The sequence below is a fragment of the Balaenoptera musculus genome, chromosome 4, assembly GCF_009873245.2.
Source record: "Balaenoptera musculus isolate JJ_BM4_2016_0621 chromosome 4, mBalMus1.pri.v3, whole genome shotgun sequence".
Classification (NCBI taxonomy): domain Eukaryota; kingdom Metazoa; phylum Chordata; class Mammalia; order Artiodactyla; family Balaenopteridae; genus Balaenoptera; species Balaenoptera musculus.
Genome location: NC_045788.1, coordinates 50,647,733 through 50,666,456, shown reverse-complemented (window position 1 = coordinate 50,666,456; position 18,724 = coordinate 50,647,733). Strand labels below are relative to the sequence as shown.

The 18,724-nt window shown below is 35.0% G+C and overlaps 1 protein-coding gene across 9 annotated transcripts in view; it reads right to left on the bottom strand.

The window, feature by feature from the left end:
* Positions 1-993: 993 nt before the first annotated feature.
* The window catches only part of ECT2 (epithelial cell transforming 2), a 64,061-nt gene continuing 46,330 nt past the window's right edge, over positions 994-18,724 (bottom strand). For 5 of the 9 annotated variants that reach the window (XR_005019754.1, XR_005019753.1, XR_005019756.1 and 2 more), the window contains 6 exons: positions 17,515-17,653; positions 16,054-16,208; positions 6,466-6,573; positions 5,353-5,499; positions 3,603-3,868; positions 2,245-2,324 (listed from right to left, as the gene is read on the bottom strand). Coding sequence is in view for 4 of the 9 variants with exons in the window: in XM_036851354.1 (XP_036707249.1) it covers positions 2,235-2,324; positions 5,353-5,499; positions 6,466-6,573; positions 16,054-16,208; positions 17,515-17,653 (639 nt within the window). In the remaining 5 variants the exon portion in view is untranslated. Of the gene's footprint in view, positions 2,325-3,602; positions 3,869-5,352; positions 5,500-6,465; positions 6,574-16,053; positions 16,209-17,514; positions 17,654-18,724 lie in introns of all 9 variants that reach the window. The other 4 variants (XM_036851354.1, XM_036851357.1, XM_036851358.1 and 1 more) reach the window with 1 other exon arrangement.

The following is an 18,724-nucleotide window of genomic DNA, read 5'->3' as shown; positions in this document are numbered from 1 at the left end:
CCTTAACCTATTAGGAAAATATACTGATAAATTATCTAAAATTAGAATAACCTTGTGTGCCTGGCATAAACCCAACTTGGTTATGATATACTATTCTTCTTATATACTACAATATTTCATTTGTTAACATTTTGAAATATTGAATGTATTTTCACAAATAGGATTAACATTTCTTAAAATGTCCAAAGTTATCTGGAACTCATAAAATGAGATGGGAAGTTTCCTTCCTCTATTCTCTTTAAGTATTTGTGTAAGATTGGTATTAATTCTTCATTAAATATTGAATAGCATTATCCAGTGAAGCCATTTGGGTCTGGTGATTTTTTTCTAGGAATAATTTAAAATGTGGATTCCATTTCTACAGTGTTTATAGGAACATTTATACGTGTTCTATTTCTTCCTATATCAGTATTAATAAGTTACATTTTTCTAGAAATATGTCTATGAGAATTGTGGTATTCTGTTGCAGTAATGAGTTCCAATTTGCTCACATCTTTCTGCATCCACACTCCTGGGTAATAGTACCTTCCCACACTGACTTTAAAGCTCCCTTTAAAGTTAAAATTAACTACCTGCTACACTTTGCCAGTGAACATCCAACACATTTCCAACTTCATGCCTTTTCTCACATCACTTCCTCTCCCTGGAAAACCCACATCTTTGGAGGCAACCATAGCTCCCTCCATCCCAATAGAATGATAAAAGTTGTGTATTTTCTGCCAGAAAAAATGCATACATGCACATAAACACAAACTCTTATATAAACTATCATAGGATTCACTACCTCCATTCTGCAAAGTAGATTCCAGATTAAAGACTCCTAACTTACACATTGCCAAGTATATATAATGCTTACAAATACTAATAGAGGGAGAAATAAGCAATAAATATGCAAGCAAATATACAACAGAGCAAAGGCTGATATAAGCATTCATACTGGCCTATGAAAATTTGTCTAAAAGAACTGTTTAAAACATGAAACATAAAATATACTTGGGTTTTAAGTATTTATTTACAAAGTTCTTCCTAATACAACTGCTTTTAAAATATAGCAATAAAGGATCATTTACTATTTAAAAGTGGTACATATGTGGCATAGAAATAAATCTATATAGTCAGTTAAACTATTATAACTGATAACTGAAAATTGTTAGGTGACAATTAAACATTTGCAGTACTCCCTAAACAGGTAGGAAATAAAAATGCATTTATTCATAGGAACTTGATTAATTTGTATTACTGACTTAAAAAAAAAAAAGACTACTGTGAAAGATGACATCAGGGTTTGAAAAATATTTTACAAAAGCAAATAAATGTATTTCAGTTTTACACTTAATTATGAGGCCATGATAAAAATTTGACCATACACATATCTATGTATTTTACAGCAGGTTAGCCAACTTTAGAATTATTTCATAAAGAATATAAACAATCTTTACCACAATTTCCCCATGGTCTTATCCTTCAAAATAAAATTCCACACACTATCAAACTAAATCAAGATTTGCTAGTGGCTAAAATCACCATAAGTATATTGTCCCTTAAACAGCTACAAGTATACACCAGTATCACATTTGTGCAAAATATACATTATTTTCTAATCTTTCTGCCCTTATCTCAATTTGCAAGCGTATTTTGAAACCATCTCCTTTAACTGTTATTCTTGTTAATAGGGGCAAATCTTTTAAAATCCACATGCTGTATCTTTATTTATTAAATAAACTGCAAAAGGAGCAGTTAAATAACTACTTTAAATAGCACATGTGGACCAAGAACCCACTATTCAGAGATCTATGCAGGTTTTTATCTAGTAAGTACTGTGGTATCACTTAATTTCTGAACAAATTGAGATACACAGATATTTATTTCCAAAAATTCATTCATGGACACTATACAAAGAGATTCACAGCAGTATTTGGCGTCAGCCAATAAAATTTATTTACTGTATCACGTGGCAAAGTTACTAATATCATGAATAACTTAAATGACTGGTCTTCAATTGGATTCAAGAAAGAGAAAAATTACATCAAAATCAATATAATTTTTTACATGAATTAACAAAAAATGTAAGAGGTTAACCTTACTCTTTCAAGAAGAAAATAAAATGGCATAGTTTAGTGTTACCTTCTTTCCAGCGTTCAGCAAGTGCTAACGACAAGTACTATTTAAGTCAGTTTCTTATTTGAATATGAGGTTGTTTAAAAGTTTCTACAAATTAAGATTTTTTTTAAGCTTCATATCAAATGAGTTGTAGATCTACTTAAAGTATGACTTCTCCTTTCAAAGAAGGAAGGAAGGCTGACAAGGGAAGGAGATGGGATGCCCTGTAAAGACAAAATATTTTGTACTTAAAATTTTTTCTTTTAAAAATTGTAATATACAGTTTAGTATCATACATGTCATTTTTACATTTTACAAGTTAACATAATAATTAAGACATCTGAAAAATCTAAACTCTTTAAATAAACAGAAACTTAAAATTAGGGGGAAAAAAAAAAAAATTAGGGGGAAGGGTGGGGAGAACACATAATTAAAACTATTTTAGCATTCTGAAAACAAGAAACAAATGGATAGACTACTACATATGAACTCAGTTGAAACAGATATATGCTTAGTGTTTCAGGTTTTTTTAAAATTATAAATTAGAAGATAAGTTTTGAGGTTAAAAAGACAAACCCTAGTGGCTTCTTCTTAACTTAATGATAAAGCAGAATTAAGAGGAGTAAAATTACTTCATGGGAAATAATTTTCTAAATTAAAAGTCATAAACTCTGAAAGAGTTTTTATATTATGTATGCAACCCATATTTATATGTCTGTATGTGTCTGTGTGTATGTATGATTTTGTTCCATATAAAAATTGAGCAAAACAGCAGTGCTTCTGATAATAGAGAGTATTAATATACTAAGCTGTCTAAACTTATTGTTTCAGTGTCAAAGTTAAATATCATCAGATTTTTAATAACAAAGAAACACAGACATGAATACCAAACACTCAAGAGGGGGTGTAAATCAAAACAAATTATAAAGGTACTGTTTTATTTTAGCAGATATTAATGGCTAACTGTAACTAAACTTAGAGCCAGCAAGGTAGCTAGCTATAAGTTCTCATCAACTAGGTAGTAAATAAAATGAAGTGTTTAAAGAGCTAGGTTGGTAAAGTATTACCATTCAAGTGATAGCAAAGCAATGATTTAAGTAGATAGTATGATAGTTTACATTTTCCTCAGGTAAAACCTTTACGATTTGCCATATTAAAAGCATAAATTTTACATAAATGTCATAAATCTAAGATTAAGAATCAGATCGGTAATATAAATCCACTTCACAGGACATTTACTACTATTTTTTAAATAATCATTTTCATAAATAAGAAAATCTCTAATGGGACTGATTTTTTCTGGACTTATGAGTAAATTATCTTGCAAACATATCTTTATGTGCCAATAAGCAAATAAACTCTATTAAGCCTATGTTGTTGTGAATTCAAAGCAGTTATAAAGTTGTGAATTCAAAAGTCCCCACCCACCTAATAAGTAATTCAGTGGAGAAAAATACTTTCTTTTTTCACAAACGCAAACTTCAAATAGCTAATAAGCTCACATTAAACTTCACGAGGCTTGTTTCCATTACTGGTTGGCATATCTCCTAATTCTTCACAAATGTCAAAGGTGACTTGGATAGAACTTTTTTTTGAAATTTGAAAACTCAGTATTTCCTTCTAGCATCTCTGAAAAACTAGCTCGTGAGGCAGAATGACGTATAGATCGAAACCAGTTTTGAGAGCGCCCACCAGTAGAGTTTGAGCGCTGAACATAACCATGCTTAGTAAATCCAATTATAGTGCTTGTGGAAACAGAATGGGTAATCTGTTAGAACAGAAATAGGCAATTGAGAAGAGGACATGAATGTCTTAAAGATCTTTTAGGTACTTCTTATTTGTTGTCTACATAAAATTGACAAAACCATAAATAATATATATTAATTTTCCAAAATTCTTCTATAAAATCCAATTATCTTCGTTTGAAAAGCAATAATGTTTATAATAGTCACTATAAATGCAGGAAATAAACAAGGGATAGTACTTTGGCCTTCAGAAAGCTTACAATCCGATTTTAGTAAATGAATGCTAAATTTTGTCAATTCAGTATATTTTTCATTAATCAAATTTCTTTGCAAAAATTTATATCATTAAGTACAACTTCTCTCTCACTGGAAGGTTAATGTTGATTAAAAGTCTGTATAAACATACTCATATTTAGCTGTAACCTTTGATGTATATTAACTAACGACTTAACTAGCTTTATAAAAAAATAAGTTATTAAGCATTATGTGCCTTTTCTGTATAAATTTTAACAATTAAAGGTAACCATTTATAAAACACCAAAGCACTCCCTTTGTGCACTTTGTGTATATTAACTTATTTAATCCTTACAACTACTACTTTAGATTCACTTTACAGACAGTGAAATTGAAACAGGAAGATCTCTAATAAGCTGACAAAAGTCACACAGCTAGCAAACAGCAGAACCGGGATTTGAACATGTGAGTTCCAGAGTTCCCGTTCTTAACCACTACTCAAACTGCCTTTGAGTACATAACCACATTATACGTGAGTGTGTGTGTGTGTGTGTGTGTGTGTATTTACTCTCTACAATAACACCATAGGTAAGTACTATTAACCTCTTTTCTCTCATCTGCAAAAATGGGGATAAGAGAGAACAGGAAACTTGCTGAAGGACATAGAGCTAAGAAGTGACAGTCACTTGCTTTTCTTAACCTTAGTAGATAAGATTAATAATTTTTACAAAGGACAGATACATCACTATTTAGTGACAGTAATAAATGTTAGAAATGCCCTTAATATTAATTAAATGACTAAAATTCTGACACTGTTGGGAATTTGGATTGCTCAGGAAACATTTAAAAACATATACATGAATTTAGAACCCATACCATCCTTTGATATTCACGGCTTCAGAGATTATATATTCATCACGGAAATAATAAAAGAAATAAAACTGAGTCTCTGCTATATTACTGGAGCCAATCTATAAATAGAACCATCGCTATTTACATCAGTAAAGTGATAGGCCAGATTGAAACATGTTTCTTTCTTAGAGATCTACATCTCAATCCCAATAAAATTTCATATCAAACTACACATTAAGTAAGTCTCTAATTCATTAAGTGAGGTTTTCTCAGTTACTTAACCCAGTAAAGAGGTCAGATGCTTAGATATCTCCAAAAAATTGATGGAGATATTAATATTTCCATCTTTAAAAAGTTAACAAATCCCACACCAACTTCATAAATTTGGAGTCATTTAGCCCATTAAATCAAAATCACTTACTGCTAATGATGATGTGCTAGACAGACGACTCATTACATGTTTATCATTGCTAGAAGGACTTCTTCCCTCCACTGAACTTTGGGATGTCATAAGAGCCCTTCGTAGAGCTCTTTTTGGAGTTTTGGAGAAAGAGAATGCTCTTGTAACCTAGAGTTAAATTACAATTAATTAAAAAACCTAGACAAATCTAACTGATTAGAACAATTATATGTAAACAAAGCCAAATTCACACCAAAAGTTTTTCTATAAAAAGTATATAGCAGAATTAGAATCTCTTTGGACAAAGTAGTGAGAAAATGTAGTACATTGTAGATTACTCCATCTTGGTTTCATAGAGCACTAGTCCAGCAGGAGAAAGTGGGAGGGAAAATTTGGCATGAGAGAAGAAACCTGGGTGTTATCTGATTCTGCTACAATTTAGGTGTGAGATCTTTGATCCAAAGTCACTTAGACCTCAATTTCTTTAATTGAAAAAGTGTAGGAGTTTATTTGAATCATCACTGCTAACGTGTTTATCTACTATACATCATACATGTTAAATGCAGAGATACAATGATGATTAAAGTATAAAGCCTCCCCTCAAAGGCAAGGAAAACAACAACCAAAAAACTTATAAACCTAGCAAGTAGACTACAGTTGCAAAATTTCACCTGTAAAATTAAAATTCTAGTTCTACTTTTAAAAAGCCCTATTACCAACATTCTTGTATAGTCCTCAACAACTTCAATACTGTAAGGTAAGTAGCAAAGCTATCTTCATCATTAGAAGTCTGAAACACACTTATGGTAAGGAATAGATCCCAGGTTTCCTGACTCTACTGTGTGCCCTTTGCTGAAAAATATCTGAGGCAATTTCTAACATGAATGTGCACATATCTGTACCTAAAACACCATCAGAAGTATCATAGTAACTAGAATGGGAAGGATAACAAGTTGTTATAATTACTGTGCCAAAGAATTCACTGAGCTAAACTATTATCTCTGTAGGCCATTTCTTAGAACCAAAAACAGCTTTGTTTTATACACTACCTGATGTCTATGGCAATACTATTTTAATATACTCTGAAAAATACATTTTGGAGATATGCTGAATAATAATTTCACTAAGACTCACCTTTTTTGAAGTCTTTTTTATTGCTCTCGATGCTCTACTCAATGTACTGTCCATATCTTTCGTATTTACTTCAAAGGATTCTGGATCAGCAGTGTAAATAAGATTCTCCTGTTGAAAATTAATATTTTTATTTTAAAATAAACAAATAAAAATAAAAATACACAACTGTTCCTAAAATCAAACCTTTAAGAACTTATATGCACACATAGGGAGCATATATAAATGAAGCTACTCAAGATTTCTGATGTGTTTGACATCATTTCTACTCTGAAATTTATTTAAGGCCTCAAAAAGTATATAACAGAAGGACAAAAACTGATTCAAAGAATCAGATTTTTATATTTTTTACAGTGTGTGTGTGTGTGAGTATAGAAATATTTTCTCTTCAACATGGCAAAAGTTCTCAAATGATAAGACACTGACTCAGGGCTTTTAAAAAATATACTATGCATAATATTTGAAATGTAGGAAAGAGCTCAACTGAAGTTGCCTAATATCTGAATTTATAAACATTTCTTAGTAACAAACTTTCACAACTGGGAAGAATTTTGTGGTTTAACACAGTATAAATCAGGATATAGTTAACTGTTTGCTGCCATCTTGTGGTTAATTTTACTTTATGAAATATCTTCATTAACTGTTTATATTTCAGTTCTAGAATTATTAGCCATCCTGTGGCTAGTAATTCAATAGATTTTATTTTAAGGAAATTTTTCCATTAACTGTTTACATTTCAGAATCATGGTTACAAATTTAGAAAGGACTACATAAGCCATGTAGTCGGACATTGTGATAAATGCAGGAGTAATCTCTATAATAGGCAATCACTATACTGCAGAAATCCATTTTATATATGGATATCTAGAACTATGAGAAAAAATTCTTCCTTATAATGAGCAGTTTTTTGGCTTTACAAAAAGCTGTCTGCATCTCTTTTCTCGTCAGCACTCTGTTGTACGCACTAGCACTGTATTTCCTTCTATGAACCTTTTTGTGGAACAATCCTTTATTTACAACAACATATTCTTGGCCCACAGAAATTTTTAAAAAACAAACAAATCAAGGACCAGAGGAGGTGGTGGAATAGAAGGACGTGGAGCTCACCTCCTCCCACAAATATACCACAAATACATCTACATGTGGAATAATTCTCACAGTAAACCTGCTGAATGCCAGCAGAAGATCTCATAAAACCAAAATGCAAGAAAGATCACCACCTAACAGGGTAGGGCGTAAGAAAGAAAACGGGAATCGGGACGGGATCTGTGCCCCTGGGAGGGTGCTGTGAAAGAGGAAAGGCTCCCTCACCCTGGGAAGCCGCTTTACCAGCAGGGAAGATCAGCGGGGAGAGAAAGGGAGCTTCAGAAGCTTAGAGGAGAGTGCTGCAGCCAGTGTGCAACAAGAAGAACATAGAGAGACCTGCACAGAAGGCCCTGTTCATCTCACTGCAATCCCCAGCCTAGGACCCACATCTGCTGGTACACACAGTGGCTGAGTGCTAAAACTTGGGCTTCAGAGGACAGACCTGAGGAGAAGACTGGGACTGGCTGCATGGAGACAGCCTGAAGGGGCTGGGGTGTGGTCCACAGCTGCAAACGGGGGGCATTCGCAAGAAGGAACCCAGATCTGTCATTGACGCCCCATTGTTAACCTGCAAGCTTGAAGAGAGGGGCGGGGCCTGGAACAGCAGCCTCATTCTCAGTGTGCTCACAGAGGGTGAGCTCTGCTTCTATGTTTTGGGAGTGAGCAAGCTTGGGTGAGCCGCCCACACATGGAGGCAGGGCTGAAACCCCAGCCTATGGCCAGCAGCCGCACAGCTTCAGAAGCAGGGTTGAAATCTGAGTGTTCCAGCAGCTGTGATATCTGCGGATTTGTGCACCTGAGACAGCTTTATAAACCCAGTGCCTGCAGGACATCGGAGTAGATTATTGGCGCTCCTGTGGCTGGGGCAGGTCTGGCGATATAGCAGGTTCTGCTGGCGCTCACACACAGAGGCGGGGCCGGGGTCTGGGCTGACTCAGTAGCTCCTACGGTGGGTCCAGGTGCTCGACCCAGTCCAGGTGCGCGACCAAGGCGTACCAGTGCTTGACCTCAGTGGTTCCATGTCAAAAGATCTATGCTAGTGGCTTTGTGAGCACAGCACCTGAGGGATACCCAAGCTTACTGCCTGAATTCCCACGGTTGAGGTGGGACTGAGGGCAGTGCCAAAGACAGTATACTTTGGTAAAGCCAACATGACAGGTAACAGGCAAAACCAGAGAGCGACTTCCCAGTAGACAGCTTCTGCAGAGGAATAATCAGGGCCTCCTCTCCCAGCAGGGGCATTCAAGCCCCACCTACCTCACACCAGTCCAGAAACAGAGCTGGTGGCATCTACTCCAACAACCGGGGAGCAGACCCTGCCCCTGACAGAGCTGTGACAACCAAAGACCAAAGAGGAGGCCACGCTCAACATCCAGTGCAGGCTCTGGTCATCACGGTAACAATCATACCCCCTATTAAGGGGATAATGGCTAACACACACTAAAGAAAAATGTGGCAGACATCCATAATAAAAACAGCCCTTGCACAAAAATATTACACTCACGAAGGCTACACAGGGAAACACAAAAAACAGCCCTTCAAGACCACAGCAGATAACTATTTCTCCTTAATCCAGAGTCAGAGAAATAGAAGTAAAATGAAGCAGAGGAAACACTCCCAATTAAAAGACCAAGAGAATTCCCCTGAAAGAACAATGAAACAGACATCTGCAGTCTAGCAGATCCCGAGTCCAAAAAGGAGGTAATGAAAATACTGAAGTAATTAAGCAAGTCTACCAAAAGAAATGCAGATTACTGTAAAAAGGAACTAAAAACTATAGAAAGGAGGCAATTAAATTAGAAAACTCATTTGCCAAAACAAAAGCTGAGCTCCAGGCAATCAATAGCAAACTGGATAATGCAAAAGAACTAATAAGTGATCTGGAAGATAGAATAATGGAATCACCCAATCAGAACAGCAAACAGAAACACAAATGAAAAAAAAAAAAGGAAAGCAATAAACGAGACCTATGGGATAATATAAAGTATCCAGATCTATGCATAATAGGGATCCCAGAAGGAAAACAAAGAGAAAAGGGGATCAAATATTTATTTGAAGAAATTATGGCTGATAACTTCCCAAATATAAAGAAGGAAACAGATACCCAGGTACAGGAAGCACAGACGGTCCCAAACAAGATGAACCCAAACAGACCTACACCAAGACATATAATTAAAATGGCAAAAGTTAAAAGATATAAAGAGGATTCTAAAGGCAGCAAGAGAAAAAACAAAGCATTAATTACATGGGAAACCCCATAAGGCTGTCAGCTGATTTCTCTACAGAAACAATGAAGACCAGAAGGGAGTGGCAAGATATAGTCAAAGTCTTGAAAGGGAAGAAGCTGCAACCCAGGATACTCTACCCAGCAAGATTATCACTTAGAATAGAAGGAGAGATAAAGAATTTCTCAAACAAGCAAAAACTAAAAGAATACAGCAATATTAAACCTATCCTAATAGGAGTATTGAAAGGTCTTCTCTAAATAGAAAAGAAGCAAGAATCTAGAGGAAAGAGAAATATCTCAATTGGAAAGTAAATCACTTAAGCCAGTATACAGATTAAAAAAATAAATTTTTGTGAAAGCGATGATAACTACAATGAACATCAAAACAATAAACATGAAGATGTAAAACAGGACATCAAAATCATAAAATGTGGGGGAGGAGAGTATGAAAAATATACAACAGATTCACAAAAACCAAAAAGAACAGAACAAAAGCATAATACAAAAGAAAACCATCGGGGCTTCCCTGGTGGCGCAGTGGTTGAGAATCTGCCTGCCAATGCAGGGGACACGGGTTCGAGCCCTGGTCTGGGAGGATCCCACATGCCGGGGAGCAACTAGGCCCGTGAGCCACAATTACTGAGCCTGCGCGTCTGGAGCCTGTGCTCCGCAACAAGAGAGGCCGCGATAGTGAGAGGCCTGTGCACCGCGATGAAGAGTGGGCCCCGCTTGCTGCAACTAGAGAAAGCCCTCGCACAGAAACGAATACCCAACACAGCCAAAAATAAATAAATAAATTAATTAATTAATTAAAAAAAAAAAAGAAAACCATCAAACTACAAAATGAAAAACAAAAAGGAACAAAGAAGAAATACAAAATCAACTGGAAAACAAGATTTAAAATGGCAATAAATACATATCTATCAGTAATTACCTAAAATGTCAATGGACTAAATTCTCTAATAAAAAGACATAGAGTGGAAGATTGAATAAAAAAACAGGAACTTACAATATGCTGCCTACAAGGAACCCACTTTAGGGCGAAGGACACACATAGATTGAAAGTGATGAGATGGAAAAAGATACTTCATGCGAACAGAAATGACAAGAAAGTGGGTCTAGCAATACTCCTATCAGACAAAACAGACTCTAAAGCTCATGTAATAAAGATAAAAAAGGACACTCTATAATGATAAAAGGGTCAATACAAAAAGAGGCTATTACACTCGTTAACATAACACTTGTTAACATATGCAATATAGGAGCACCTAAATACAAAAAGCAAATGGTAACAGACATAAAGGGAGAAATTGACAGGAATACAATAGTAAGAGACTTTAACACCTCACTCACACCAATGGACAGATCTTCCAGATATAAAAATCAGTAAGGCAACAGAGATCCTAAATGATACAATAGAACAGTTAGACTTAATTGATATTTTCAGGACATTACATCCAAAAAAACCAGAATACACATTATTTTTAAGTGCACATGGAATGATCTCTAGGACGAACCACATACCAGGACAAAAAACAAGCCTGAACAAATTTAAGAGGATAGAAATTATTTCAAGCATCTTTTCTGACCACAAAGGCGTGAAACTAGAAATCAACCACAAAAAGAGAAATGAGAAAAAAATGATTACATGGAGACTAAAAAACATGCTACAAAAACCAATGGGTCGATGATGCAATCAAAGAGAAAATCAGAAGATACCTTGAAACATATGACATAAAAACACAACCATACAAAATCTATGGCATGCAGCAAAAGAAGTTCTTATAAGGAAGGAAATAATAAAGATCAGAGAGAAAATAAATAAAATATAGATTAAAAAAACAATAGAAAAGAGCTGGTTCTTTGAAATGGTAAACAAAATCAACAAACCTCTCTTCAGGCTCATCAAGAACAGAGGACCCAAATAACAAAATAAGAAATGAAAGAGGAGAAATAACAACCAGTACCACAGAAATTTTAAAAAACATAAGACAATACTATGAACAACTATATGCCAACAAATTCAACAACCTAGAAAAAATGTACAATTTTCTAGAAACATACAACCCACCAAAACTGAATGAAGAAGAAAGAAAATTTGAACAGACCATCACTAGAAGTGAAATACAATATGTAATGAAAAAACTCCCTGCAAACCGAAGTCAGGACCAGATGGCTTCACTGGGGAATTCTACCAAACATACAAAGAAGAACTTATAAAAACCCTCCCCAAACTCTTCCACCAAAAGATTGAAAAGGGAACACTCCCAAAGGCATTCTAGAAAGCCACCATCACCCTGATACCAAAACCAAAAACAATACCAAAAAAGAAAATTAAAGGCCAATATCTTTGATGAATATAAATGCAAAAATTCTCAACAAAATATTAGCAAACCAAATCCAACAACACATAAAAAACAAGATCATACACCACAATCAAGTTGGATTCATCCCAGGGTCACAAAGATGGTTCAACATACAAATATCAATCAGTGTGATACACCATGTCCACAAAAGAAGAGACAAAAACCACATGATCATCTCAATAGATGCAGGAAAAGCATCTGATAAAATTCAATGTCCATTCATGATAAAAACTCTTACCAAAGCGGGTAAAGAGGGAACATATCACAACATAAAAGAAGCTGTTTTGACAAACCCCCAGCCAAAATAATACTCAATGGTGAAAAGCTGAAAGCCTTCCCGCTAAAATCTGGAACAAGACAAGGGTGCCCACTCTCACCACTTCTATTCAACATAGGATTGGAAGTCTGAGCCACAGCAATGGACAAGAAAAAGGATTAAAAGGTATCAAAATTGGAAAAGACGTAAAATTGTCATTACATGCAGATGACATGACACTAAATATAGAAAATCCTATAGACTCCACACAAAAACTATTAGAACTGATAAATTCAGCAAGGTAATGATACAAGATTAACATACAGAAATCTGTTGTATTTCTTTACACTAACAATGAAATATCAGAAAGTTAAAAAAAGAAAAAATCCCTTTTAAAACCATATCACACACACACAAAATATTTAGGAATAAACTTGACCAAGGAGGTGAAAGATTTATATGCTGAGAACGCTAGAAAATTGTTAAAGAAATTCAAAGAAATGAAAAAAGAAATGAAATCATGCTCTTGATTGGAAGAATTAATATTGTTAAAACGGCCATACTACCCAAAGCAATCTACAGATTTAATGCAATCCCTATCAAGTTACTCATGACATTTTTTACAGAACTAAAACTAATAGTCCTAATATTTATATGGAACCATAAAAAGACCAGAATTACCGAAGCAATCCTGAGGAAAAATAACAAGGCTGGAGGCATAACCCTCTCAGACTTCAGAGAATACTACAAAGCTACACTAATCAAAACAGTGTTGTATTGGCCCCCAAACAGACATATGGATCAATGGAACAGAATAGAGAGCCCAGAAATAAACCAACATACCTACAGTCAATTAATCTTTGACAAAGGAGGCAAGAATATTCAATGGAGAAAAGACACTCTCTTCAGCAACCGGTGCTGGGAAAGCTGGACAGCTGCATGTAAATCAATGAAGTGAGAACACACCCTCACGCCATACATAAAAATAAACTCAAAATGGTAAAGACTTAAATATAAGATGCGACAGCATAAAACTCCTAGAAGAGAACATAGGCAAAACATCCTGACATAAATTGTACCAATGTTTTCTTACGTCAGTCTCGCAAGGCAATAGAAATAAAGGCAAAAATAAACAAATGGGACCTAATCAAACATAAGCTTTTGCACAGGAAAGGAAACCATATAAAGAAAAGACAACCGGGCTTCCCTGGTGGCGCAGTGGTTGAGAATCCGCCTGCCAATGCAGGGGACACGGGTTCGAGCCCTGGTCTGGGAAGATCCCACATGCCACGGAGCAACTAAGCCCGTGTGCCACAACTACTGAGCCTGTGCGTCTGGAGCCTGTGCTCTACAATGAGAGGCCGCGATAGTGAGAGGCCCGCGCACCGCGATGAAGAGTGGCCCCCACTTGCCGCAACTAGAGAAAGCCCTTGCACAGAACGAAGACCCAACACAGCCAAAAATAAATTAATTAATTAAAAAATTTAAAAAAAAAAAAAAAAAAAAAGAAAAGACAACCTACAGAATGGGAGAAAATATTTGTAAACGATTCAATCGACAAGGGATTAACTTCCAAAATATACAAATAGTTCATACAACTCTATAACAAGAAAACAACCCAATCAATAACTGGGCAGAAGACCTAAGTAAACATTTCTCCAAAGAAGACATACAGATGGCCAAGAGGCACATGGAAAGATGCTCAACATCACTAATTATTAGAGAAATGAAAATCAAACCTACAATGAGGTACCCCTCACACCAGTCAGAATGGCCATCATTAAAACGTCTACAAATGACAAATCCCAGAGAGGGTGTGGAGAAAAAGGGAACCCTCCTACACTGTTGGTTGGAATGTAAATTGGTGCAGCCACTATGAAAACAGTATGGAGGTTCCTTAAAAAAACTAAAAATAGAGTTGTCGTACGACCTAGGAATCCCACTCCAGGGCATATATCCAGAGAAAACTATAATTCAAAAAGATACATGCACCCCAATGTCCACAGTAGCACAATTTACAATTGCTGAGACATGGAAGCAACCTAAACGTCCACTGACAGATGAATGGATAAAGAAGATGTGGTGTATATACAAAATGGAATAGGGACTTCCCTGGTGGTGAGCCACAACTACTGAAGCCCACGCGCCTAGAGCCTGTGTTCTGCAACAAGAAGCCACCACAATGAGAAGCCTGCACACAGCAACGAAGAGTAGCCCCCACTCGCCACAACTAGCAAAAAAGCCTGTGCGCAGCAGCAAAGACCCAATGCAGCCAAAAATAAATAATTAATTAATTTTAAAAAGAAAGAAAAGTTTAAAAAAATGGACTGACTACCCTTCAGTCATGAAAAAGAATGAAAGTATGCCATGCAGTAACATGCATGGACCTAGAGATTATCATAGTAAATGAAGTAAATCACAAAGAGAAAGACAAATACCATATGATATCACTTACATGTGGAATCTAAAATATGACACAAATGAACTTATTTACGAAAAAGAAACAGACTCACAGACATAGAAAATGTAAGAACTTATGGTTACCAAAGGGGAATGGGGTTGGGAGAGGGATAAATTAGGAGTTTGGGATTAGCAGATACAAACCACTATATATAAAATGGATAAACAACAAGGTCCTACTGTATAGCACAGGAAACTATATTCAGTATCCTATAATAAACCATAATGAAAAAGAATATGTGTATATATATGTGTAACTGAATCACTTTGCTGTACACCAGAAACTAACACAACACTGTAAATCAACTATACTTCAATGAAAAAACATAAAATTTAGAAGTCTGTTAATTTTTCTAAACAGTTAGGTAAATACTTTTAATAAAGTATTTACTTTATAAGCAATAATAATTATACCTCAATGTCTTTGAAGATCAGATTTAACTATAATAAACTAAATGTTTTATTCCCACAGGAAATGTCCAAGTACTATACTGAAAAAGGTTATCTGTCTATACATTCTCCTCCATCTATGCCATTTGTGCAAAGATGAAGGGATCTATATCTATCACATGCCTCTCCCATATATATAATGAAGAAATCAAATTATCTTTTAATGGACCTAGATTTCATCCAAGATCTACTACAAGCTACCTGATTTCTGGTGAGTCATTTAACTTCAATAATTTGATTTTCTCATATATCTTCACTTTAATCTGTATAGGATAAAAATGATTATATATTCATAATGGCATTTGATTTTAAGAGATTAGACTAAGAAAACTGCACTGGCAACTTGCCTGACAGGAAAAGCAACTTGCTACAACTCACCTATTGCTCTCAATAAGATAAAAGAACAATAGAACAAAATACTCTCTCACAGATAGCCAAGTCAAAGAGCACTAAAGAAAATACATTATAAGTCCCAAAAGCTTCACTACAGCAGAGCCACAGGAGCTGTATGGCTATGAGGCCTTATATATGAGGCCCTGTCTATAAGCTAGGGACTCAAAGAAATGTTTCATGTGTCTATATTTTTAAAAATTTCCTCCAAAACAACTTTTAATCAGTTTTCCTCAATAAACACAACACAAACTCTCCTTCATTCATAATTAACAAGTCATTAGAAACGTACATGTTTAGTCTGTACACTACCATGGAGTTTAAACTTTCATTATAATAGCGGTTTAAGAACTTACAGCATCTGCTTTACAAATGGTGTTGGCTACATGTCGACATAGCATCTTTAGCCAGTTTTCTTTTGGAAGTTCCTCTGATGTCATCTGGAAACTGAGCAGCACATTTGCCTGCTCTGTAGGTGGCCTCACAAGCAAGGCAAAAGCATTATGGCAATCTAGGGTTCCAGAATAATCACAAACATTAAATGTTACTCCTTGGAAAATGACAGACTTAACACAAGTTAAGTTCCCTCAGAGCAATGAAATTCCAAAAAATTATCTCTTCTCTACCTTTTCTGTCCCCTCTGTTTTTAACTGGACAAAGAATAGCATCATACTAAGTTGAAACACTGGAAAGAATTATAATAGTATGTACCATGTGAGGAACAAACAATGATATTGTTAAGTAAGCAGTATTTTCCATGACATTTAATATTTTCTTTGATGGAGTTTTTAAAAATTAAATTATATCATTTCTTAGAATTCTAGAATTTAAGTTTTAAATTAAAGTGACACTGTAAGAATAATTCAATAATTCAACCTATTTAAATCAAGTTCAAAGAAATAAAATACTCAAATATTAAAATTGTTACAAAATGTTTTATGATCAAGATGCTAACACAGAACCTATTTTAAACAATGAAGTCTTCCATAATTATAATCCAAAAATATAGAGATCATTTAAGTGAATGCTCTATGAATGCTTTAATAAATCCAGAATTTGACAACTGAGTAAAGATAGCAATATAAGTTGCCATTCAAGTTTTTTTTTATTGTTTCCCATAAATTAAAAGTTTTCCATCATTTGAGGATGGGATCAGTAATGGAACCAGTTTACACTGTAAAAATATATGCCTAAACAAGCAAAATATTGCCAGGCACACGCATCACTAGGTACTATTTTAAAAAATGATACTGCGTCAGTAGGTATAAACTTTTCCCAATTTCAGGCCTTCAAAGAATCCTCTCTAACACTCCCAAAGTACAGAGTAAAAGCTTTCCTTAATACACATTTGAGCCCATGTTGAGTCTACCATAGTTACTTTGGGTGTACTTACTCATGCACATCTATTCCTGGTCATATCCTAAGTGTATCCCTAACAATACAGCCATTGGCAACAGGGAAGGTTACAAGCTGTGGGGCACAGGTAATAGACTACAATTGCCTTTGGATTCTGAAGGAATAAAAATAAGTTTTGGTGGGGGAATGGGCACTATTTTGACATGTAACCATTTAAAAGCTCTCTGTCCCTTAAAAGATGAAGATATCCTTCAGATTGAGATAGTATTTTCATTTGAAAAAAATTAAAAATCTCCCAGTTCCTAGAGATGTAGTTGAAGTATAAGAACAATTACTTTGCCAGAACTAACCAACAATATTTAAAGATAATTTACCAGTTTAAAAAATATATATAAGGGAATCAAACTTTCAATGAATATAAACTATTTTTATCTAGCCAATAGTTTATCCAACGACCATACCTTCTGTCTCTCGTATGTCCAGCACCTTCTTAATCTGAGAAAGAGGCATTAGATGAATATGCTTAAGAGAAGCTGGGGGTCGGGTCTGGCCATGAGGACTCCTAAAAGTGCCAATAACCTTGTGTCGTTTTCTTGCTATCTGATTATAGAAAAAAAAAAAAAGTCACCATCAGTAACATAAAAACAAACACCAAATGCTTAAAAATAAAATGGCACTAATCACATAAATCTATATGCAGCTTATTTAACTACCAGTCATTCCAAAATTACTATCTGATAAGAAGCATAGTTACTATGTGACAAATTCATACATGTAACTATGTAGCAGAAATGCTCATGTTTATATGAGAAGAGCTCAAAAGTCAGGAAAACAGGATACATGGAAAAGATCCCAGAGGTGTGAAAGAACTTAGAAGCACGGTGAGAAGTAACAGCATCAAAGGATGAAGGAACCTTCAGTAAAAGGCCTTGAATTCGGAAAGGGGAATCATTGCTCTGGGATTGCTGCCTTGGGTTCAAAAGATAATTGATTTCAGTGTAAGAGCAGAATACACAATTATCTCAGATGCTGTGCAAGGCACTGAGGATAAAGGAGTGAATAATACAGAAATGGTTCTGGCCCTCATGATACCTACATACTACTGAAAAATAGGAAAATTAAAGTAACTAAATAATACATTAAAAACTGATACAAATTATGAAGTCAAGGTGCTATGTTAAGATATAACTTTACCTAAACTGGGAACTCATGCAAAGGAAGACATAGGTAAAGTAATGCTGGAGAAGACAGGAGCAAAACCAGAAAGGACCCTGGGACTCACTACGTATTTGAGTTCTGTGAATTTTATAAGGTCTTTAAATTTATTGTTTTCATTTCCATGAAATCCTAGTATATTATTTTGCCTTTTTAAAAGAACATTTCTTTGGGGGTTATAATCATCAACTGAAAGACATTAACACAAAATGATTTAGATTAAGCTACTTAATGAATTGAGATTGACTGGTCATCATCATGAATATGACAAAGTAAGGCTGAAAAATGTACTGTTGATAGCTTGTGTTGGCTAATGAGAAAAGATCAAAAGGCAGTCAGTATCATATTCACATTGATGCAGAAATATGACACAGATCTATGATACATATCAAATATTAAAAGCCCATTTTCATTAATATATGAAAAAAGCAGATTCTTTAAATAATTATTTCCACT